This window comes from Leptosomus discolor, chromosome 6 (assembly GCF_034619465.1).
Source record: "Leptosomus discolor isolate bLepDis1 chromosome 6, bLepDis1.hap2, whole genome shotgun sequence".
Classification (NCBI taxonomy): domain Eukaryota; kingdom Metazoa; phylum Chordata; class Aves; order Leptosomiformes; family Leptosomidae; genus Leptosomus; species Leptosomus discolor.
In genome coordinates this window covers 4,623,358-4,648,483 of record NC_141396.1, presented here as the reverse complement: position 1 = coordinate 4,648,483, position 25,126 = coordinate 4,623,358, and the positions used below count along the sequence as shown (strand labels likewise).

Here is a 25,126-nt window from a genome sequence, read left to right as displayed (position 1 = left end):
CTCCGTGGCCCAGCAAGCCCATTAGTGGTTTCCTGGAAAAATGTGTGAGTGATACGAACAGATGATACGTATTTCCATTTACATGGACAAAATATGCAAGACACTGGATTTGTTATGCTAAACACTGGATGTGGCCTGTTGTTTAGATTTCAGCCATCCATTCTTACCTGGGATATAAAATTTTCTTTTGTAAGCAGTGTGGCTAGGAAGGTCCATTTGTCTTGAAGATATTAATTAGACTTGGAAATTTATGTAAATGTAATTATCCTTTATCTTTGTTTCAGAATTAAGGAAACATAAAAACCTCAGTGCAAGTGAAGACCATTTGTGAATATGCTGACAAAAAGAAACAAAATTTTAGATTGAATTCAATTAAAAATTTTAATGACTAAATGACATCAATAGTTTGAAAAAATGAATGAATAGCATATACTGAAAATGAGATTATAAGCATAATTGCAGGAAACTGATGCTAGTTCTGTGTTGCAGCATCTTAGAGAAGGTTAAACTTCAACAGCCCCGTGGAGAGTGTAAGACATCACCTTTGTGCTAATGCTTTTCCACTCTACTCTTGCCGGGGTAAAAGAAGTTGCAATAAACTGACAAGCAAGATGCTTTACATTCTCACAAGGAAAATGTGGTATAACTGTCGTGAAGTGTGCTGACTGAAGGTGAGAGTCTCAGCTCATCAATCGGCTTCTCTTTGGAATGGGAAAAATGTAAATATCCACGCACAAAAATAGAATTTAAAAAAATAAAAACTCCTTTAAGCACTGTATTTGTGGCACTAAATTTACATATTATGTCCTCTTCCATAAAAAAGCATCATCAAAAAGAACTTGTGCCAGTTTTGTATTAAAAGGCCTATAGAAATCTCTTAAAATTGCCTTTGTTGTTGGTAGCATCGGTCCCAGACTTCTGTCTTCAGGTCGTCTAGTGTTTGATGCAGGACTCTTTGTAATCAGAGCTTCTTGTTTCTCACTTAGAGGTCCTGTGGAAAAATTGAATATTATCTTAAAATATTTCACCCAAAATGCTCATGCTAAAGAAGACATATGACTAAATCAGAAGGTTTGCCAGGGGGAAGACAAATGGAATTTGTGTTAGCAGCGATGATGCTTCAGAATATTGAATAGAAGCTGAGATCAGTAAAAGAAAACACTGTTAGCAAATACGGAAATAATATGTTTTCCTTTCACATTAATTAATCATCTCTACAAGCAGCACAAACACTTTCTGGAGGAAAAAAATTGTTTTCAGAAAAAAACTTGACATTGGATACATCCTGTCCATTTTGGAGCTGCAGTTATTTTATACTGTCGTTTAATTTTATAATGTGAGTTGCCTAATACCTGGTAGAAACTCCACAAGCTTCACTCATGTAAGCCCTTTTTTTGTTTGTTTTGGAGGCTGGCAGTGGGATCAAAGTGGTACACAGGTACAGTGATGCCCCTATTCCGGGAATAAATGTAAGCCCTTGACAATGTACTTCAGCAAGATAAAAACCCACAGGCTTTTCCAACACAAACCATATTCAAGAAGAAGATGCCAAGCTCTTCATCTGTTCAATCTGCTGCATTCAAACTTCCTCATCATCTAGACCAGTGTTTGGACCAGCCAGACTATTTTGCAGCCACATTTTCATCCTCTTGCTACTGTCAAATCAACATTGGGCAACATTTTGTCTGTCAGCGTTTCTCCGAGGATTAGCAACAGATGTCTCAATCAACACAGCAAAAACACAATTTCCCCCTTCTCCTCAGCTAGAAACGCAACTTTCATGGTACTCAGATTTAGACTCTGGATTGGCTGCATGCACCAAGCTGGCAACAGCATGCACACCACCACAGCACTCCCATTTCTTTCAGTGGCATGGGATAGCTCTTACACCCATGTAAGCCCGTGACAAACAAGCACTAACTGCCTTCAGAAGCAGGACTGCCTTCCATATGGTTAGACATATCCCTACATTCTGAATGGGTTTGATATTTCTTTCTTGCTATAGTCTCATTAAGATCTTCTAACACCAACCTTTCTATGGGAATTTGGGAATTGCAATTTTTCTTGACTCCAGGCAACAAGATTAATGCATCCTTCAAGACAGATTCCCATGACTCTGTTTTGTCTCTTAATAAAGCAAAAATTATATAGAAGAAGGATAATAATGATTTTTTGCACTTATCTCAAAACAGCCAGAAGACACCTACCCAGATCCAGAAACTGGAACACCATGTGCATGGTGTATTTCACATTTGATGCGTGGTCCTCCAAGCGAAGAACAAGTATCTGATCTTTGTTAAAAACTGTCAGCCAGTCCAAAAGATACACAACATAAAGCCCAACCTGTAACCTTACCTGTAAGCACAAAAAAACCAAAACAAATAAAAATTAATTCATCTTACAACCTTCTAGCAGTAACAAACCAACACTCACCTCTGTCTTCTGGGCAAAAATCCCAAATATGTGCTGTTAAGGAACCATAAAAGGACAGTATCTGAACATTTTTTAAATCTTCCTCTTGTCTTCAGTGCAGCTTAAGGAAATCTTTGTAAATGGCATTTTTACTGGTTAGAGGTGTCATTTCACTAAGGGCTTGGCTGTGCACTTGCTGCTTCAGCCACAGGTCTCTGTAAAAGCACTGCACAGAGACAACCATACGCAGAAGGATGCTCGGCCACCTCACCTTCACTCTCCTCCATGCTTGGGATGACCCAGCCTTCATGGAGACAATGAGGGCTTTCAGCCCCTGGATGAAGAGCAACGGAAGAGAAGATGCTTAGTCCTGCTGCCTTCGCTAGGCCCTAATATTCTGATTCAGTATCAGGAATTAGACGTGGGTGTATTTGCTTGTATCCCCTGATTGCAATAATTAGATTTAGACCTAAGCTGCAGTAGCAGTGGCGGTAGACAGTGTTAATGGTGCATTGTCTGAGTATGCAACGAGCGCGCCAGACTATGTGAGACCAGAGACGTGAAAAGGCAGTTCATCAGCCTGTCTTTACCTAATCTCTGTTTTTCTTCCCTCCTCAATTTTACATAACAAGTTGAAACATAAAAAGGGTAGTCTGGTGTTCTTAAAAGTCTAACCTCCAACTGTGCTTATAAATATTTTTCTAAATCCCTTCAGGCTCAGAAGAGAGAAACATGAATCCCAAGTCATAAGCATCTTTCATAAAAGAGACTTAACATCTTCAAGTCGCATTACTGCAGAACCAAGGAGGTCAGATAACAATAGTCTTTTTCGCTTCTTACACTGACTCATGTGATACCTAAATTCCAGTAAAATAAGCCCTATTTTGAATTATTGCTAAGTCATTATTATCATAATGTGAGACTCTGATGTGTGTCCTTGGCTGCTTGTAACAATAATCTCCATATTTAGCAGACTTCTTTATGTATGTGCTACATAAGAATTTGAAACATCTTATTAGATTAAAAACACCAGCCTAACATGTAATCATACTGGCAGGTCAGCACTTCAGCCCTCAGTTAATACCCCATTTCGCTGAACTCTAGGGAAAACATGTGGCCCACTGGTGGGTTTTGCTTTTCTTTCTCCTGGGAGATGGAGGTGAGTGAAAGGCAAGCATGGGCTGCATGGTATAGTTTGGGATTGCAGCGCTTCCCGCCACAGGCTTAGAATCTTTTTTAAAGCTTTTCGCCAGAAAGAGGGATTTTAATTAACATGTCCCCGTAATTTTCAGTTTTCTTGGGATCTTGATTTTCTTCTCTATAAAGTGTGTTGTACTGACTTCCTTTTCATTGCTGTTGTTCTGAACCAGACTGTCTCCTCCAGTGCTTCCCCCTACACATCAAAGACATCAGTAGAGTTTCCTGAGCCATCCTCCCCTCCATAATATCTATTTCTGCACTTTCAGTTTCATCACTGTGGCTCAGCGTGCCTTTCTCCGGGTAATATGCTTTTCACTGACTACGTGAGGATAAGCTGACAAACACTCCTTTCTTTACAGGTTAGACATCGTCGCTGCTGATTGATGCTACGACACCTCTCTCATTTCAGGAATACATTAACAAACAGCAAAACAAAATTCTTCTGGTGTAGTTGCACAATTAGCAATCTAATGAGCTCACCGGGGAAAATATCCCTGCTTTTTCAACGTACAGCAAACCAAGCGCGCAACAGACTTCAGCAACTTGGCTGAAGGCGCAGCTAAAAAAGCCCATTGAGGAGCACAGTTAGCATTTGTGTTTTATGACAAACACCTGCTTGTGACTCCCTGGAACGAGGCATCCTCTGTGCATTTCCAAAAGTATCTTCTCCAGAGAGCTGCCTAAGACAACAAATGAAGATTGGTTCTGCACCCTGAGGACAAAGAGAGGAGGAAAATCTTTCGTTCTTGTTCTGTCTCTGCCTTTCACTCCTCACACTGGAAGAAATGCATTTGTGCAAGCAGATGGCTGGAAAGTACTGTGATACTGCCCGGCAGCAGCTCGTGTCTGTGGAGGTCCTGGAGGCTATCATCAAAGACGAGCAGCTCCAGTCTACCTGCCAAGGTAAGTAAGAGGGATGTCCTGCTTGCCCTACTGCTGCGGGGCTCAAGGCTGTTCAATACACTCCTTTATGGTTATTTTATCGAGTGGAGAAGGCAATAACTTCACCCTGGAGACAAAGGAGGTAAGCATTCCCTCTGAGTCCTTTATGGCCTGAGCAAATAAAATAGGATTGAATGGCAACTGGCCAGACATGATACTTTAAGTCAATGTCTTCCATACTATTCTCCCCCCTCAAGCAAAATCTGAAGCCAGTTCTACAATAAAAATGTGAATTTTGGAATACCGAGCCTGTAATACTTATCCATTCTCCTGCCAGCAGTTTCTGTATTTCCTTTTATCATTTTCTGATGTGCACAATTTGGAAAAAAAAAAAAAAAGAAAAAAAAAAAAAAAGAAAGGTTTTATCTAGTTATTGGTAACCTTTTCTTGAGAAAGAAGACATAGTTTATTCTGATTTTGAGGCAATTTCATACCACCAAGATCCTTGCCAGGGCTACTTTTTGGAGAGATCTGCAAAAAGCTTACACATTAAACAGTATTCTTCACTAAATGTGCTCCCCATATGCTTGCACAATAGAAAGACTGTATTATTACTGTTGGCATTCACCAGGGAACAGACTGAGGAGACAGCTGAGCCAGTACATCAGCTTTTATATGCTTACATATATATTTATGTCACCCGCTTTACAAATGAAAAGGGAGAAAGCTTTATTTCTCGATGCTTATTTGCACAGTATTTTAGTATTTTAATAACCTTGACCCAATGTACCATTAAAGCAGCAAGGAATCAAATGTTCTTGGAAATACATACGGGCATGGCATTGTTCAGGGTGTTGTTGTAGACACAGGCTCTCAATGAGTAATCCAGCATGCAATTTTCAAACAGCTGCAGCGATTCTGCCACTTTTTCATGAAAATCTTCCACAGATTTATTAGCACTTGCAAAGTACAGATAATCGGAGTACAATCTGCGAATGAGACGTGTAAGTAAATGACAGAGGAAATAAAAGAAGATTTATTTACATGACAGTGGCAATCAGCTACGTGAATCGAGGGAAAGGGTACGTGTGTGTAGCACTGCCCCACTGACAGCTTGTTCAGCCAGTTCTATTCATTTTGATGGGTTTTGGCTCAGAGCAGCATCCACTCCAGGGAGTTGCTAAACATCATCCCCCCCCTTTCAAGGTCAGTATCCCTCGAGAACCTGACCCTAGTAATTGTACAAGCCAATATTTTCTCCTGAAGGCAAATTTTTCAGATGTATGTACTTTAAATTTGTAGTATCCATGAACAGTAGAACTGATCTCAGCTGACACGGTACCCCTCTATGTTTGGTGCTCCACACTGCCACGGACAGAAACAGTCCTCGTCTCAAAAGCTTAAGGTTGATTTCAAAACCAACAGAGGAATGGGATGGGTTAGAAAGTGATTTTAAAATGATTATCAAGCTGGCTACCATCAAGAGTAGGAGAGTACGAAAGAGTCCAGATTTCCTAGTTTTTTGCAGAAAACTCCACCTCCAATCCTGTACTGACTTTCCATCAAAACCTGCTGATTTACAGCATTCCACCTCTTGGGTTTTTTAAGCTGAAATACTACAACTAGGTAAATGGCTCACATTTATGCTACAGTCTGTAGTGCCGCATTCCCCAAGCAGTCCCACCCCTACTTTGAGGACAGCAGGATGTGGACCCACGCATGTTTGCAGCTTGCAGGCAAGCAGAGCCCTTGCATCTGCTGCTGCTGGGAGCAAAAGCCACCAGCAATAGGGTTTTCCACAAGTTGCAGCAGAGGAATATCCCCTCATTGCACATTTTTAGCACAAGTTTTACAATTGCTTAATATCACTTTAAAAAGATTATCTAAATTCACATCCCTTTGGGGGGTGGGGGTGGTGAAACAACCCAAAACCTACAGGCAAGTAAAATACCTACTTTAGCCTTAAGCCCTGAAACCTTGATTAAACTTTTCCAAGAGAAACATGATTCAAGGAGGTATAGGAAATACTCTGACATGGCATAAATATTAGAGCTGCTGAACATGGTATTTTAACTTTCTTTCATATTTAGGCATAGAAACTATGACCAGAACCCCAACAATACCACAGGGCTTTGGAGACAATTTTATAACACTTGAGAAGTCACTTCCCCAAGTGTGTTCGCAGCACAAATATTATGCCTCCATAGCACCCACCTCTCAAAACATTCCAGAAATCCTAGATACCTTTCAGCCTCTTTCAAAAAACACAGGTGTCTAAGAAATGACCAAAAAAAATCAGTTTATTTAGGTCTCATTCTATTGCTGCTTTATTGTATTGCACTTACTTTATTTATTTTTTAACTTCCCTTGATTTCCACAGGTACTTAAAAATTCGTCATTTAATTTAGAAAGTTTAGGCCCTAATCCAGCAAAGCACTTAAGCACAGGAGTAGCCCCTTTGCACTCATTATTTATGTTAGTGTTCTGCAAGAATGGGATTTTAATTCCCATATGCAACAAATGAAGACTCTCTGTTCATTTAAAAAGAAAGAAAAGGGATGTATTTGTTGCAGGATGCTTTTAATTCCATTTTTACACACTTTTTGAAAGAAAAATCACAGCAAACTATAGAAGATGAGGCAGAGGCACCCAGTACTATCTATACAAAGACTCTGATTTTTGTCCACTTCTTCCCAGTCCGGCAAATGCACTTCAGACAATTTTCTTTAAATGAAAAAAACCTCCATCTCAGAGCAGAGGGATGGTAGCAGGTTTGGACCAGACTGGTCAGGCAGCCTGTTTCAAAGTGATGCCCACCAGTGCTTGAGGACCACAACCGCAGCACCACGTGTTGTCCTCTCCCTCTGCAGCGGCAGACCTTGGGTCCCTCACGCTGCACCCACCAAAGAGCCACACCACCAGTGCAGGGTTATGAGGATGAGCTGGGGAGAAGCTAAAGGACAAAACCAGCCAACTTCAACTAAATTAGGCACACAACAGTATCTCCTGCTTGCAGAAAAGTGCTACATCAACAAGACTCGGGCTTGTCCCAGAGATGGCAGGGCTGACTGCTCCTGGCAGAGCAGGTAAAAAGGTTCTTGCTGGGGGAAATCAGCCAGCAGGCATCACATACAGCATGGGCCTGGCTGTGGTTTTATTTGAAAGGTTTAATATGACTGCTTAGTATTTCTAATCATCCATTAAAATAAACGCATCATTTTAAAGACTTGCTGACATCTTATGGAAAACTGCTTTCTTGAAGACAAGTTGTCTCTCCACAGGGCCGTCGAGATTTTCTATGTTTCTTTCCATCTGTTTTTAATTCTAGGGACATCTGCCTGGAAATTAAACCTTTGCTGATTAGGATTTCAGCTCTTCCGGCTACTTGAAGTCACTACCCTCAGTCAGCACCCATTACAATGAAACAATTACACCACTGACACCCACCATCACAAACCTTGACGTCCTCCCCATATCCCCCGTTGGGGGACAGACCAGACCCTGTGCAGGTTAGATCAGACCCTGTCGCAGACCCTGTGCGGCACCCACGTCCTTCTGGCTGCTGCAAGGCAGCTGCCCCGCTGCCCTGCATCGCTGCTGGAGCTGCCTGGGCTGCCCCTTCTGCTCTGGCTGCTCCTGCTCCTGCAGTTTCCATGAGCTATCAGCAACAAGAGCACAGGGAATCATAAACAAAAAGAAACCAATTTATCATAAATGCAGAAAGGGAGATGAAGCTGGCTTTTTATCTCACCCTTATTAAAGCTGGCAAAGAGCTACACCCACGTTACAGAGGGTGGTTAAAGCAATCAGGGAATTTGTCGGTAATTTACATGAGGAAGCCACTTCAGCCAGCTCTCTCGCATAAAATTACCATCTGTTAAATCCTGAGGTCAGGGCATGCCATTAAAAGTTGAGAGCTGTATTTCCTGACCCAGGAGAGGGGAAGCACTCTCACTGTTCTGCCTCTCACCAGTAGCCATGTCCCACCATCGGGGGAAGCTCGTCAAGGACCACCCGTCCCTTCCCGCTGGCAAGTCGCTGCGGGCAGCTGGGCAGCTGCTGGGCAGCGGTTATGGGCTGCCTGCACAAGTGCCCCACGCCTGTCCTGCTCCCAGTGCCCGAGCTCACACCAGAGCCTGGTCCCCATCATCATCTGCACGCCTTCGGGTGTTCCTGGGGCTTTGCCCTTGCGCTGTAACCGAGCCCTAAGTGTCCCGAATATCCCTATGGAGGTACAGAGAGAAGGAATTCACACTCCCTTGGACTCTGCCTCCATCCCCTCCACCCTCCCCATTAACGTCATCATTATCATGCTCCTTCAGAGGACACAGCGGAAAAAAATAACCCAGAAATCTGGAGGAAGACTGGGGAGAAAAAGTGAAATGCAAATGGAAAGAAGAGCATTCCTGGCTAACGCAACGGAGAACCACTCAAGAACAGCCCACACCTTTGCAAAAGCAGAGCCCTTCCACTGCCAAGTCAGAAAGACCAAGGATGAACTCGAAAGTAGCTGTTGGCTGTGCAAGATAAAATCGCCTAGTGAAGCTTTATGAGGGTTACACCAAGCATTTTAAGATTAAAAAAAAAAAAAAAATTGTATTATTTGCTGACTCTGCTGCTATTTGCTGTCTTTTAATAATTTTGAACAGTACGCCCTTTGAAGACACAAATCATATTATTTAACATGAAGCACTTCCCAGGACCGCTTATGCTGGGACCTGTAAATTCAGTGCCATACTCAGTCCAGTGAGCCCTGCTGAGAGCCAGGACATATTAGCTCGTTTATGGAGTTATATTGCATTTGGTAACATATAAATTCTTTTTTTCAAGGTAGCTCAGGTGTGCATGCATGGCACTCACTGGGGCATTTACACTCACATGGCCCTCTTTAAAACACTATCACAATTACATATGCCAAAATATGCAGAATAACACCCCTTGGCAGCTCGTATCATAAACCAAGTAACTCTGCCAAATATCGTGTGAACATTTATTTGCCTCCAAGAGAGCGAGAGCGAATAAAATTGTTACAGTAAGACAATTTTCTCACTTCTTTTAGCAACGTGATCCTTGCTCACCTTTCAACAGGGTCTCTCAGCATGACGATAAGTTTGGCATTCGGTTGGAAGGCATGGATAAAATCCTGGATTAAGAAGGGAGGTTCTCCTTCAGTACCGTTGTCGTAGAAGAAAATCCAAGCGTTGTTGTCCCACATCGTCGAGGCACTGGCCTCCCCTGGAAATTAAAAGCATCTCTGCTAGTAACTCCTTTCATTCTTTGTGCTGGAGCGGAAAATGGCTGAATTTTGAACTGGTGTAGACTGATTAAAATTGACTCGATTAATTTCAGCATACCTTGGTTCTTGCAAATTGATCTGGGCGATGCTCCCCAGAGGCAGAGCAGTCACACTGCCTTCTACCTCTGTGAGTACAGTGACGGCTAAGGCAGCTTTTATGTAGCTCCACCTGAAATATTACTGTCCACTAACCACACTGCTTCCTGCTAGAGGTTAACATATGTAAATATATTCGATCTGGGCTGGAATGGATTGCTCAGGGTTTTGGCCCACCCTCCAGCAAGGAAGCAGGAGCTTGTCGCTGCCGAAGACCTGCCGTGTTCTCTGTAGCACCCCAACGGTTGGGTTTAATTCTCCTGATCTCAGAGTAGTAACTTGCTAACCAATTGTACAATTTGACACAAACTAAGGAAAAAACCAGAAACCACCCCTCCGGCGGATCAATAATGTTTAGAACATAAACAGGGGAGTCGCTGAGCACATGGGAAATATTAAAAAAACGTGCACTAACCGGCTGAGTTATGTCACTGTGGTTTGAAATATCCCTTTTTGAGAATTAGCCATTATCAGAGCTTTTTCATAGAACTACAGTTATTCATGTAGGTTAAGTCAAATATAACTATTTACTATTAGACAAAAGGTCTATAGAACAAGCAACACATTTGGTTAAACGCCAGATTCTGACATCCTTAGTTCCTGAAGAAGCTTACTCTGTAATGCTTCAGGGAGAAACACAATCAGCAACGTTTCTGCCAGAACAAGGTATATGATGCTTCAGCTGCTAAATAAATGATCTGATACGATGTTTTGAATTGTGCAATCTTCCCCACCTTTTTAAGTAATACTGGCATTTATATGGCACGCTACTGTTTAATAAAACATATACAGAAGCTTTTTGGAAACTTCCACTCTTTGACAGCCTAATGAGAGCTAATTCTTGTTCATGAGGTTTTTTGAATCAAAAAGAACGAGATGAAAAAAGCAATAATGTTGTAGGCTTATAGACCTGCACATAATTTCTCTTTATTTTTTTTATCCTCTCCTAGGAAAGCCCAAGAAAGATTTTAAAAGATGGCCAAAACACAACATGAAAAAGGTACTGGTTCCAAACTTCAGCTTAACATAAAGTGATTCATTAATAAAGTCTGGGAGTTGTTAGAAAACACATTAATCTTCTGTCATGTTCATTTTGCCTCTTTTTAGGAGGAGGAGATCAGGTCCATGGGCTAAAGCTTTCCCATTCTAAATTAATTAGCCAAAGCACTGCCTAATCATCGGTAGGCTTTGACTTGTCAATTAAAACTCAATTAGCCCAGCTCCCACGCCGGGTGAAGCAGAAACACAAAAGACTAAATATAGGACAAGAGCTGAGATAGCTGTACCACGAAAACATCATGCAGCTATTTCTGCGCTATCAGAAGACGGTACAATGCAAATGGGTACAAGCACTGGCGTACACGGATTTCCAGAACAGCGCCCTCCAGGGATGAGAGTGACCTTGGAAAGTCACAGCTACATCTCCATGACAGGAACGGCTAGGCTTAAACTGCTCCCTCAAAAATGTTGGCCTAAATCATGCCAAAGATTAAAGTCTATGACCTCAGCGAGCCATCCAGTCCTTACTAGAACCGATTTTCTGATCTTCCCTCATGCTTCTCCGCTCTGTAGACCTCTGAACATATTTGGATTTATTCCAATTATTTCATATACAGTGACCAAACTTAAGAACATCTGTTCGCACCCGTGCCATCTGAACTAAATAAAATCAATGCATTCGCACATAAACGGGCAGATTCTCTTCACATCACAGACCGGACCACTCCACAGAAATTGTTTCAGCTGGATGAGCTGCCACCACCAAAAATTGGCAGGCAGGGAAGAGCACAGGCACGCAACCAGATCATGGTAAAGCATTAACAGGGACTCAAGGTGCTGCTCTAATGCAGTCAGTCGAGGGTAGCCTGGGCACAAGAAGGCAAATCCTCCCAAATCAAGATGACTGTCAAGAATTAAGGGGGGGTGGGGAGGGGTGTTAAAAAAAAAAATCATTCTGGTCTCTGCTGACTCTTTAATTTTAATTTCCTGAAGCAGCCAAAAATACTCCTGACATTTTGGCAGTGTTCCTTTCTGTTTTATAATACAGATTTAATATCTGCAAAGAGAACAAGCCATACTAAACATGAGATAGCTTAATCACTGCTATAGTAACTATGTCAAGTTACTGCAGTGCAACCCAAAATATATTATTTTTTCCTATGGACCTAAAGAACATACGAATTACTAAATGGCTTAAAGAATGGATGTATAACCTCTTTATTCAGTCATTAATGGATTAACATCATGCTGTGTTTTCACAAGACATTCCTCTGAATTTATCATATTAATGATCATGAACAAACAAGTCCTGCTCAGAATGCCTCAGGCTAGATCAGCACTGTCCTCTTTGGTTCATCTCTAAGCAGATGTTGATTTTGGGGGGAAAATGCAATTATTATACACTAAGTATAACATCCAAAGAAGCTTAACTTTTCAAACTAACGTAACATGACAAACTGAAATGTTTATAGTTTTTAATTCGATTTTTCTTTCTAGTCATCTGAAGTAAGAAAACAGAGGATTCCAAGCAAACCTGATATTCATACAGATTCATTTTAGACTAGCTTGCTTTGTTTTGTTTTTTACCAAGGTCATAAAAGACTGACTTAATTAATGTAATCATTCAGGACTTTTCCTGTAAACTTAATAAGAAAAGCGAACAGAACCTTAATGAAACAAGAAATGAGACTACAGGAAAAAGAAACACAAAGTGAACTCTAGCAAAAGCCGTAACAGGAGGCAAGTAATCAAAGATGTACGTTGCCAATTAGATTAGTGAATTTAATTAGTATAAGCACTTCACCCATGAAAGGACAGAAGATATTATTGTAAGTAGGTGGAAATTCTGCAGATGTCCTTGATGGCAGCATTTCTTAAGACCCCATCTTGAAAATTGTGCTCAATTTTGAATATTTAATAAAGCAAATGACAGACTTTTAAATGGAGGCTGAGGAAGAATTGAGCAAATGTGACTATAGGCAAGTCTCTGGTCTAAACAATGTATCGTCACCACTCCATCCGGCCAACAATAGGTTAATTTTTGTTGTTAGACTGAGACCAAAAAAAATTATTCTGAGGGCATTCCCTCTGAGGGCAGGTAGCAAAAATCTTGTCTCTCTTTTCTGTAGAATAATGAATTTAGAAATTTCTGCTGACATTCCTCATGGGCACTGTAAACCGATGGCAGCACAGACCACAGTGGATGGGCACGTTGGATCGACCACTGCATGTCATGGAAAACAACCCAGGGATCCCTCCCTAGATCCCAGTCCTAACCACCGTCTTCCGTAAGGTACAACACACCAACATTACTCAACCATTTTTCATGTTAATCAGATAATTTAATAGCAACAGAAACTGTAAGATTATCTTCAAATAGTATCCTGTCCTGTGCCTCTAGGTTCCACGGCTGAAAAGAAATACAGCGCAGGACAGCTTCAACTTGACACTCTGTATTCCTGCTCTTGAAACTTGCACTAGCTTTGCTGTTAACAAAACAGATCAGAGTTTGATCATATTTATTTCAGTCCGCCATAGGCTACATAGGGATGATGACACAAAAATTGGTCATCCTTCTTCCTGCATGTATCTCATGTTGGAGCTTGAGGTGTGTTGTTATCATGGAAACTGTCTCCAGTCAGCTACAGGATCCCAGCACTTATTGGATGTCATAATACCACAATTAGTGTGTCATCCCAGGCACCTTGCTGCAGCATTTGGACCTGAAGCTACAGTCCCATCAGTACAGGCAAACCCCTCGTAATGAAAACAAAATGAAAGTAAGACTTGAAGGAGTCAACAAGGTCATCCTCACTCTTTTTTTTAAAAAAAACATTTAATTAAATGCTGATGTTCATCAGACATTCACTGCTCGCTCAGGCATTTTCTAAAGATAATCTCAACTTTTTATCAAAGTGAATAACCACCCTCCAGGAAAAGGCAAGAGCTTCTGCGCTATTCACACACACCGGAGAAAACCAACGTCAGGGGCTCCGTGCCATGAACCATTCACAACTGGGAAAATGCCCCTCTCATGCCTCAGCTACGAATGCTGCCAACCTGGAGCTGCAGAGACATAGTTCAGAGGCTGTATTTGCCCTACCAATTACGATGTTGTTCATCTTGCCGCGCTCTTTTGCCGCTTCGCTCTGCAGCACACCCTGAATCTGATGGGCTGCTAAGTCAAACAGATCAAGGTAATCTTCCACCGGGTAGCGATCATGAAATCCATCCCTCAGACGAATGATTCCTAAAAACAGTGAAGAAAAGAAGTTTATTTTTAAAAAAGTAATTAAAAGAAAATAGCAGGGCAAGATTAGCCACTGGTGTAAATCAAGAAAGCTTCATCGACACGGCTGGCACTGAGCCAGCTAGTGTCAGCACAAAATTAGACCAATGAAGTGCAACTTTCAGATAAAAGTGCCAATAATGAATTAGCTGAGATTCAAGATACTATACGATTAAGCCATAAATTCGCAGTGATAAGAAATACCTTAAATGTTCTGCTTTATAGTGCCTGCATGAATAGCTTGCATTTATTTTCTTCTAAATTTAGCTTCTGGAATTAACATAAAAGACCAGATTCTGCTATCATTTGAACCAATATAAACTGAAGTAATATTGGACTCCCACTAGATTTACTGTATTGAGATTGAGAACGGGCTCTGATGCCAAATATGCAAATCAACATGTGCTTATCAAAATCAGAAAACTGGGAAATCATTCATGTTTTTGTCTTTCACAAGTATGAAAACAAGCTCCACCATAGTGTCTTATTTTTCTCCTCCCCTTCCCTACACTCCAGTGTGTGCTCAGTACCACCTTCTCTCTGCATTTCTCAGCGTCTTGAGCCACATCTGTGATTTTTATACTTTTTTTCTCACTCTTCTTTCCAAATCTAGTCTCACTTCTCCACTTTCTGTACATGCTCTCCATGCCTGTCTTTGCATTCTTGCTTCTTACCATACCACAAGAGAGTTTTTCAAAGGGGCAGTAGTCAGGGACAGTATTGGGAAGGCAACAGAGTATGGGCAAAGCTGAAAGTATAGAGCAGGACTTCTCAGCTCTCCCTTTCTTGTTCCTGCAAGGCCAATAATTATCAATTATGTGAGGGGAAAGCTCAGCAAGGGAGTTCTTTTGTCTATTCCTTCAGATTTTCCCCTTTAGGAAAGTGGGATTTAATGAGGGTAGAAGAAAGCTTAGCAGTGTATTTTGACTTGTTTTGACGGGAAAAAGAAGTACAAGCATGGTGCTGCAGACTGCCTTGGTTTGTTGCCACCCCACTCCTGGGAATAGAAATTGTGGCTGAGAGCCAGGAAAAAGAGACAGTCAAGCTGGGACAAAGTCCCGTAGAGCATCCACCATCCCAGCAGAACGGGAAAGCAGTGATTTGCGAAATGGGGCCTCCCCAGGAGGGCTGTTTAGCTTCAGCTGAAATTAGTCAGTCTCATAAAAATCCACTGAATGAGAGGATGCCTTAGAACAAAAGACTTTCTTGTCCAGATAACTGTTACAAACTAAACCAAGTAAATAGCCAGTAGCATCGGAGTCGTATCCACCAGCTGGCTTATAAAGAGGGCTGTCTCAGCTTCACTTGTTGGTCTATTTGTCATATTCTCTTTTTTTCCTTTGTGGTGTCTTTGGTTGGTTTGTTGGTTTGGTTTGGGGGGTTTTTGTGTGTGTTTTTTTTTCTTTTTTTTTTTTAATAGCAACCATTAGTTAATATACTGTTGAGGCAGAATGAAAGGACTGAGTCACCAGGAGCAAATCTAATCTTTCATTCTTAATGGCAGACAGCCTGAGATGATCAGAAGGTCATCTGTACAGATCTCCCTCCCATGAGAGCGCAAGCTATGCAATCTTTCCTCATTCTTCAGCTGTACAAAATAACTTCAAAAAATCTGATTATGCAAAGAATGTTCTCTTCAAGGATCTGCACTTGGTCCCCAGTGACTGACCACAAGACCGTTCAAGTGGAGGGTTTGTGAATGCCAGCACAGAGATAGGAATTCATCCTTGTTCTCAAATTATATGCACTCCGGCCTGATTTCTTACATTCTTCTGCCTGTTTGGTAGGTCTAGTTCTGACCTTTAGTGAGTTCAGTATTGCTTTAGTGAGGTTGGATGCACTGCCTCCTCCAACACTAATTCCAAACTTTTATGTTGAGTCTAATGTAGGTGTAGAGAAATATTTAGTATTAAGGGCTTTAGCTTAACACATCCGTTCACTTCAGGCTTCTCTGCCAGCACTCTCATGGAAGACATGATCTTCCACAGATGGTTTTGCTGACAGTCCCTGCATCTGCACACCCAGAGACAAGCAGCACAGCATTCATACTGGAAAACATCCAAGTCTAAAAGCCCCTTTTTTCACTAAGTTGACTTTTCACCTTCAGGTCAGGAGATAACTCTTATCATTTGTCTACAGTCAGCCACTGACTGTGATGAACGAGTGCCTTCTCATGGGGCTTCAGGGGGCCCCACGATGCTTCTCTTGTTGAACGCCTCAATTCACACTGGTACCTCCCACGTCTCCTAAACAACAAATTATCTCAAAAGCAAATCTGTATTTTTGTCATATTGCTTTAACTCTTAGTTTATTACAAATGTTTAGAAAATGTCTGAAATACTTATTTTAGACAATTTCTTGTGGCATTTGTAAAGAAAGAAAATACATACTCTGAGAAAACAACAAAATCATGATATCCCAGCTCTGTGCCTGAGCCCTCATCCTCACCAAGCATCAGAGAACAAAGGCCCACCAGCAGGAGCTCAGAGGTTCTTCTGGGCTCCAGGACACACAGAAGGGAGATGGAAATGGCAACACCACATGCAGGAGAAATAAAGAACTGAAGGTATGAGCCCAAAATAAAGAACAGAAGCATCACTGCAGGTGTCCTGGTCCCTCAGAAAGTGTCCTTCCTTGCCTTTAGCCATGGCAGTTCATTAGAAGAGACAGTTTCCCATATTAAGGAAACTTAGAAAAGCACCAAAAGAAAGTAGTGATCTAAAGACCTCATCCAACGATCTACCCCACAGTGCTAAGTTTTCCCTTGTTCCAATGGCAGTGCCTGTAGTAAAGCAACAGCAAATGAGGAACAGAAGATGTCACCGTAAAATAACCAGTATCTTCCTCTTGGAAATAGTAATCTCACCGAAAAGCCTGTGATCTTTGATATTAAAGTCATACAAAGTGAGGGCATCCCAGCACTTAACAAGAGCGGGAAAATCCAGAGCCTGGGTGGAATACAGCCAGCATCATATGCATCCGCCTTTACATGAAAGCACTAAGCACACAGCAGTCCGGAATTGAAAATGGGTCTTCTGCATCTCTAACCATAAGATTGACCTTCCTTGGCACCCAAGGAAAAGAGAACAAGAAGGACGAACACTTCAGATGGACAAAACGATGTGCTCAGCCCCACCGCCCTCAGACACTCTTTGACGCTGCAATCAGGAGGAGTGGATGCGTTTTGCTCCAGCAGGCCATAACCTCAACTATTCAAGTCTGCCTTCAGAGACGAAGGGTCACTTCATGAAATATTGATGTCAGCCCGGAAAAAAGCATCCAAAATATGTGCAGGCTCCTCGGTGTGAGCGAACTTTCTCATGCAGAGCATCTCTGCTGTTCAGTGCTTGACTAGAGCTGCGACACTAACGAAGCTCCTACCACAAAGCACAGTTGTATTTATTGAACCAGAAGGACTGAAGCCACCCACATTTCAAATGCTGACCCATCACTTATTCATGTAAGAAACGCTTTACAGAATTTTGCAATACAAAACTATCACTGCTATTCTTTAGATCTCCCATCACAACCTAGTAGCTCCTCTTCCCGCTTTTACAAATTCATAGTGTTGGTTTTATCTATTGTTTTTATTTTTTTCCTAGATTTTCCAAACCACTGCAAATAAACCAAACGAAATGTGGATCATCTTGAAAAGTTTAACCCGAAACATCATTAAACAAAAGTAGGCTGGAATCTCCTGAGCACCCATCACCTGGATTTTTCAAAACTATTAATTGCAGTGGTTTCAAGGTAAGTCAACATGGAGCAAATCCATAAATTTCATCCCAAAAATATACAAGTCATGTCCAAGATCAGTAGAGACAAATCGCTTGGATACCAGAGGACATGTTTACTCACCAAATCGTTTTCTTGTCCACCAGTGTGGCTCTTTGATTGCTGAGAACCGAACATCAGGGTGCAGCCTGAGCCGGTCGTACAAGTCCGTTGTCCCACACTTGGGCTGGCCAATGATGTAGAAATGGGGGAGACAGCGCAGGCGGTAGTGTTTGTCCTTATAATGGTACAAGTGGTTCCAAAATACCTTCCTGAGGTAATCAAATATGGTTCGAAAGCGCTTTGAATACAGTGCATAAGAGTTTGTTGCATAAGGATCTGTGGTTGTGTTTCCTCTGTACTCTTCATACCAACAAGGATTCTTGCTATTTGGAAGGAATTTATTAGGAATTACTGAGAACATCTGCAACATAAAGAACAACAATTTCAGTCAAGGCAGCAAACAATTGACAGTTATACTTTTCTAACTTATCACAATAAGAGAACACAACAGAAACACTACGTGGACATTTTTAACCTTTATTTTTTTTAACTACACGAGTGACCTAACTTATTTCTTCTCATGACACTGGAACCAAATTCTAACAAACAGTTGGACTGGGACAGGAGTACATTCAGAAATCCTTTGATTTTAAGGCTAGAAAGGACTTCAATAATCCCCCAACTCCCCTGCAACCCTAGGAATTCATTTTTAAAGTCAAACGTAATATTCAGATCAAATTAACTTCCAGGTTTTAACTCTGAAATACAAGATTTGCAATGACTGGATTTTCAGGAAGGCACACTGGTAATCATCTATTAGAAAGGCTCTTATTTATCATTTAAGGTGACTGGCAAATCTAAGTCAGAATGATTTTGCATGAGACAAGGTTAAATTTCAATGAGGTTGTACAGCTATGGGAAGACTGCCTGATTTTTTGTTTCAGGTGTCAAAACCATTTATATAACCCATCTACTTTGTCCATGACGCAGAAGGACATGACCTACAATATCATCTATTCAGCTGGTGTAAATCAGGAGGCTCCAGATGATGTAAATCACTATATGAACACCTGAGCAGTTGCACTTTTTTTTATGTCAGTGAAAGGTTGACCCAAAAGTCTTGAAATAAGCAAGTATATGGTGGTTTAAGAAACACTTTAACTGATACTTACATGTGGCTCCTGTTTCCTCAGATCTTCCAAATCAGGGCGCTGTCTCGTTATAAACTCTATCTTTGAAGTAATAGTGTCAATAATTAATTTAACGCTTGGATAATCCTTTACATATGAAATATTCATTTTAGAAGGCTGGTAATGGTCTTTCACGTCACTAAAGCTTTCATTGTCCATTAAGCTTGGATTGCTAGTAAAAGGTCCATAATGGAAGGGAGATGGTATTAACAACAGGCCATGTTTGGCTCCAGTCAGTATGTAGGATGCCATCACTAGAGTCATTATAATCAACCCAAATATTAAGCTGCATAACTTCCCCTTCCTCAAGCAAAAAAATCCATTCCAGCTTTCCCTGTGATCAGTCCTTACTTCCAAAACTGCAAGCAACTTCATCTGCTTGCTATCGGTGTACAAAGGGATCTTATTTTCTCCTTTGCAAACAGGACACTTCTGGTTATTATGATTAGGTCCACGACATCTGAAACACTGTCTGTGCAAGTCATTTGGTAACAAATGTATGCAACAATTAATGCAATATCTCATATTACTACTGCTAAACTCCTGTATTAATGAGCCAAGCACAGCCATAAAAATGTTTCTGAAGCGTATGAGTCATCTTCTCTAAGTCTGAAATTATTTAATTCCTTGAGTGATTCTACAACTATTCAGCCATGCAAAACGACAGGTTCAAACCAGAATAGGTAAAAGCACTCAAAAAGTGACATATGTCACATAAAGAAAAAAAAAAAAAAAAAACACAATAAAAAACAACCAAAGCACAAAAATAGATGTACTGTGGACACAGTTTCCAAGAATTTGGCACAGTAAGAGGAATGTGGCGAAGTAAGAATCAGCTACACAACTGGCTCAAGTTTTTCCCATTGAACAAAATGAGGAGGAAGAAAAATTGTTAAGTAGTGTGAAAATATGCAAAAGATAAAAATAACTCATCGTCCTCTGATTTACACTGGAATAGGCAAAAATGGGTAGAAATTCCCAGGTATTCTTAAAACAAGCGGGTTCCAAACCAGACTGCTGCTACTGGAAGCTTCATCCTCCCAGAGATGGTTTCAAAGATTCGTGTTGTACAACCTAAAGAAACAAAAACATATCTATAGGTACACACAGAACAGCAGACGTAATATCTACATTCACCTTCACTCAAAGTCATAGCAAAGTACAATTTCACAATTCGATTTGAAAGGTATCTTCTATTTGCCAGGTATATTAATTACAGCACTCACGATATTAAACCCAGGAAACATTTGGCTTCAAGCTCACAGTGAGCTGCCCTTTCTTTTCAGCCACTCATCTGATCACATCAAGCAACAGCTGCCTCCACAGGTAACACTACACGGCTTCCCTCGGCTGCTCACTAACCTAACAGATCTTAATCTGCTCTTTAAATATGGAAGCATTTTTGGACAGTGTCCACTAAGACAGGCTTACATGTTTACACTCTGTACATGGGGACCTTAAATCAACTGTCCTGAAGTGGGGTAGGACTTTAGTTAAGAGAACAAGACAGGGATAAGACAACAGTCTCCTTTCAAGAACATGACAGAAAAAGCCAAACAAAAAACTCAAAGCCACAAATAAAACATTCAACAAATTGAAGGGATTAAATAATAGACACAAGCAAAGGCTTATGCCAGGATCTCTGGTTTCTGGACCAAATGATTCTGGCAACCACCCACGATGCACTACGAAGTCACCAAGATACTTTCAGCACTTCTAGCCAGACCTGTTTTGAAAATGTAGTACTTGCTAAAAAATCGCAAGATGTGTTACTTAAACGAAATGTACCATCAGTACTGCAACTTCAAGGCAAGACCCTGGATCCAGCAAATCATCTTAATTTTGTGCAGTTTGGTACCGGAGAGGTCATGCAGAAGCCACAGGAGTGGATGACCCTTTGTTACAAGGCAGTCACCACAGGCAGGGTCTTAAGCCCTCATGAGTTCCATGAAGGTCTCTTTGTCATCATGACCACATAGACCAGGGGCTGAAGCACCCTGTGGCACACGGTACGTGTAATCCTCCTTTAAACACTTCAACACCACGGCTGCTTACAGGCAAAAAGTGACCAGAGCTCTTTCAAGCATTTATGTCAAGCTCTGGTCTTGGTTTGAGCACATCCATGTTTGGCTTTCCAGGCAGCGTTCAGAGCAGAAAGTCATAAACAAGTCATCAGCTTAAGGATGGTCATAATTAAAACATATTTATGCATAGTTTCCCTAGAATTCATGGTTTCAAGGTTTATTAAATAACTTACTGGAACTATCCACATTTTAAAGTCAAAATTAACTGTATTTTGAGAAGCCAGATTATCAAATACAAAAGTTCACAGATAATATACTTTCTTCTGTGTGCTAGAAAATATTTTTGTTTTCTAGAATTACTCTTCTGGAGGAACTAAAGACAGGAAATATTTCAAAATAATCTTGAAAAGTCAGAAGCAAAACAGTAAACTGGCATAAGATGAAAAGGAAAAGATGGGGAAAACCTAAGGGATGGTAGTAACGTATCGCTCTGACAGGTAACTTCTATTTTGGCCTTTTGTCACCTAATAAAGACAGAACTTCCCTTTAGCCCCTGGGAATGAAGACACCTTAAGGCTCCAGTGCTGTGATGCTCCTTGTCCATCCTGATGTGGATACTCATGACAGCAGTGACCCAGTTCCCCCCTCAACACCTCCATTTCCTCAGCATCATCCCGGATCTGCTCTGCCACAGCCCACTTTTCAGACAACTCCGGTATTAACCTGAGTAATTACCCTGAAGGTTCAATACAAACAGTTTTAACCATATTGTGACTAAGAGGCTCAATACTGCCTCTGAAGAGCAGAAAAAGGACTGACCCTGCCATGCGAGGCCAATGAAGGGCGTACGGCCTCCACGCATAAAATACGACACTACATCGCAGATAAAAGCAGCAGCTGAAGGAGCTGGAAGAATTCACAAGCATGACAGCTTCACCTGAACAGAACACTACCTTTTGCCCAGAAGACTATGAATGATGAAATGCCAATTAATTAAAATTACTTTTCAAATGAAGTTAATCTGTGTTATAATTAACTTCACTAGACCAGAGAACCAGCTCATTACTTTATGGGATATCTAAAGGTCCAACATTTGCCTTTACTACTTAAATGAAAATACATTTTCCAAGTCACCTTAATCAAAATAGGAAATAGAAGAGATGTTTGACAATTCACATGCACAAAAAAAAGTTCATTTCCTTAATGAGTTTATTCTACAAGTCAGATGAGGCAGACAGAAACAGTAGCATAGCCATTACTGACTATATTTAAATCAAAGGGAAAGAAATCAGTGTAAGATTTCCCAAAGAAACTAGTCTTAAAAACTTCTCTAAAGAAATGGACCCGGGATGATTTTGACAGAAGTTTGAATGACTAGAGAGACTAAATCAGATTCACATGTGCAATATTAAACGCAGAAAGTTTATTTTTTCTTATACATAAAATATCCCCCACACAGTCCCTCAAATGAATGTCCAAAAGAAAAAGAGAAGCTATGGAAAGGAGACAAGATTTAAAGCAGGAAAGAGCCTGAGGTTGTCCAAACACCACCGATGCTCCTAAAGGCTGGAGAGAAGGAGGACAAGAAAGGGGGGTCCTGACAAGAAGCGAAAAGTTTCCACTTTGCAAGTAAACATTTCGGGCAGCAATAAGACACTTGAGCAAAGATTTTCAAAGAGGAAGCAAAGGAGGCAGGAGACAGAAGGACTGTCAGGGCAGCTTCAGACATCATCCACAAAGGAAATGGAGGAAATCGTGAAAACAGAGACAGTTCCAAAAAAAAAAAAAAACCCTGTAGAAAAAGAGAGGATGGAGATGAGGGCCCTCATAACAAAAGAAAAGGGAGGTGAGAAAAGCATCTCTTAAAAAAGATGCACAAAGAAGAGACTACAGGGTACAGCGGTAGCTATAAAAAGATCTGGTAACCAGAAGATACTCTACAGCATGACTTCCATTAAATTTATCATGTACTAGACATTTGTTTTCCTGTAATCCTTCCACCCTGAACTCCTTCACTTTGACACCCAATGAGTATCTCAATATTCTCCCAGACCTCTGCTCTCCAGCTCCTTGCAGTTTATTTTCAGAGGGACCAGTTACTATGCACTGCCTATTTTGAAAGAAAAAAAAAAAATAATCCAATTGATTTTCCAGTTGTCTTCTAACAGGGATCTGAAACTTGCTCAGTGATACGGATTGAACAGATTTATCTGAGACAGTCTTACAGAAGCAATTCAAGACTTGTGTTTTTGACATTAATTCTCAAATTTTTAAAAAGAGCCATCAGAGATACATTAATGAATACATAGTGTAGGATCTTAGAAAAACCTCATCAGGTTCTCTGTCCTGTCTTATGTCCATTTGTATGTTAATAAAATGGACTGCAATTTATTGACTGCTTGCCAGGGGCAAACACTTCCAAGGAAACTGTTACAAATATTACATACTCAAGGAAAAACCATGTTAACTACATCTTTGACAGCTGAGGAAAATGCTTTGTTGGGAAGCTGATATAAGGAAAAAAAAAATGCTTAGGCTACAGTAAAACTGAGATCTTCATCACACCAGTCTTGAGGGAAAATTTAAAGTTCCACCAGCAACCATCAATGCCAACTTACACATACTCACTACAACAGGCTGCTTAATTAGATAATCAGTTTGACGACCTACCACACGACAATACGACATTTTACTCGGCTAACAGAATAGAGACATTGATTTTACTTTCTCACTAACTGCTAGTTGCAGACACAGCATTTCACATGATTTTCCACTGTCGTGTTCACGTATTAAATAAAACCCCAATTGTAAGAAACACACGAAAGTCAGGATATAATTCCCTACTGCCACTCCCTTCTTTTTACCAAGAAGTTTTTAATAAAAGCTCATTCCCCAACCTTTCACTATGCAAGGAAGGATGACCACCAGAAGGCCAGGATCTTTCCCCAGCATAAGCAGCCCTCGTTTTTCTCAATCAAGACATCTTCAAGACATCTACAGCATCCTTTTTTTTCGTTTCTTCCATTCAACATTTCCAGTAGTCTAACCACAGCCACAGCCACACTTCATCTTTTTTTATATTTCACTACTGAAAGCAGAGGGATACGAATTGCAGGCAGAAGAAAGGTTACGAGATTTGAGTTGGTAATAAACCATTTATGTCCTTTTATATTTTAGTTGCAAAACTGCTGTCGGTTCACTGGCAGAATATTACCCTCTTTACACAACAAGCAGTGTCTTTGTATATTGTTGAATAATGTAGCATATAATTTCCTCTTGTTGAAGTGAATGGTGAATTATTTACGATCACGTCTATACGGTATTTGTTTGTTGTACATAAATGTGTACCAGTTCTAACCACAAAGCAGAAATTTTGTAAAAGCTCCTCGGCCAAACGCAATCCTCCTCATCAACATGACGGTCTTTTGGAATCTCCTAAGTAGGAAACATGGACGTAAGAGATGACACACAGTAGAATGGGAAAAAAAATTAACAGCTATCTTCAATTTCAACGTACTCCCACTGAAGCCAAGGGAACCTGCAGCACTGTTTCAAACTGAAGCAGACTCGAGCAAACAAATATATTTATATGCAACAGGGAACTTAATAGCAATCAGGTGAGACCTTTTACTTGGTAGATTCCCTGTGCAATTCCTTCATGGTAGAAGAGGAGGAACCGTTGGGTGCACAGGCTGCAGGACGCAGGAGAGAAGGCAGGTAACGCTTGCAGGTACCACAAAAGCAAAGAGCATAAGGCAGAGCTGCCTGCCAGAGCCTTGCAATAAACTACTGAAAATGCAGTATCCACCGTGTCCTACTCATTGCCACATGGGAAGCTAAATAGGGTAAAAAGATAAGTTCCACCAAAAATAAAACATGCGACATTTTTCATCATTCACCTATTTTTGTTCACTATATAGAAAATACTTGAAATTCTTGGTTTATTTCTATTAAATAAACA

General features: G+C 40.8%; 1 protein-coding gene across 1 annotated transcript; it reads right to left on the bottom strand.

Annotated features, from left to right (window-relative positions):
• Positions 1 to 800: 800 nt before the first annotated feature.
• On the bottom strand, positions 801 to 19,711 carry CHST15 (carbohydrate sulfotransferase 15). Its single transcript, XM_009955469.2, has 7 exons — positions 19,124 to 19,711; positions 18,033 to 18,372; positions 13,989 to 14,135; positions 9,573 to 9,729; positions 5,327 to 5,483; positions 2,208 to 2,355; positions 801 to 991 (listed from the first exon to the last, which is right to left on the bottom strand). The coding sequence occupies exons 1-7, from the start codon at positions 19,709 to 19,711 to the stop codon at positions 801 to 803; spliced, it is 1,728 nt and encodes a 575-aa protein (XP_009953771.1).
• Between the last annotated feature and the right edge of the window lie 5,415 nt (positions 19,712 to 25,126).

What these genes read in the sequence shown, in the direction of transcription:
- CHST15 (XM_009955469.2), bottom strand. Translation starts at nt 19,711, where the DNA reads ATGGCTGTGCTTGGCTCATTAATACAGGAGTTTAGCAGTAGTAATATG. An exon ending in GATGAACAACATCGTAATTG is followed by an intron (nt 9,730 to 13,988) that starts GTAGGGCAAATA and finishes TTTAATTTCCAG; the next exon opens with GGGAGGCCAGTGCCTCGACG. An exon ending in GTTCCAGTTTCTGGATCTGG is followed by an intron (nt 992 to 2,207) that starts GTAGGTGTCTTC and finishes ATTTTTCCACAG; the next exon opens with GACCTCTAAGTGAGAAACAA.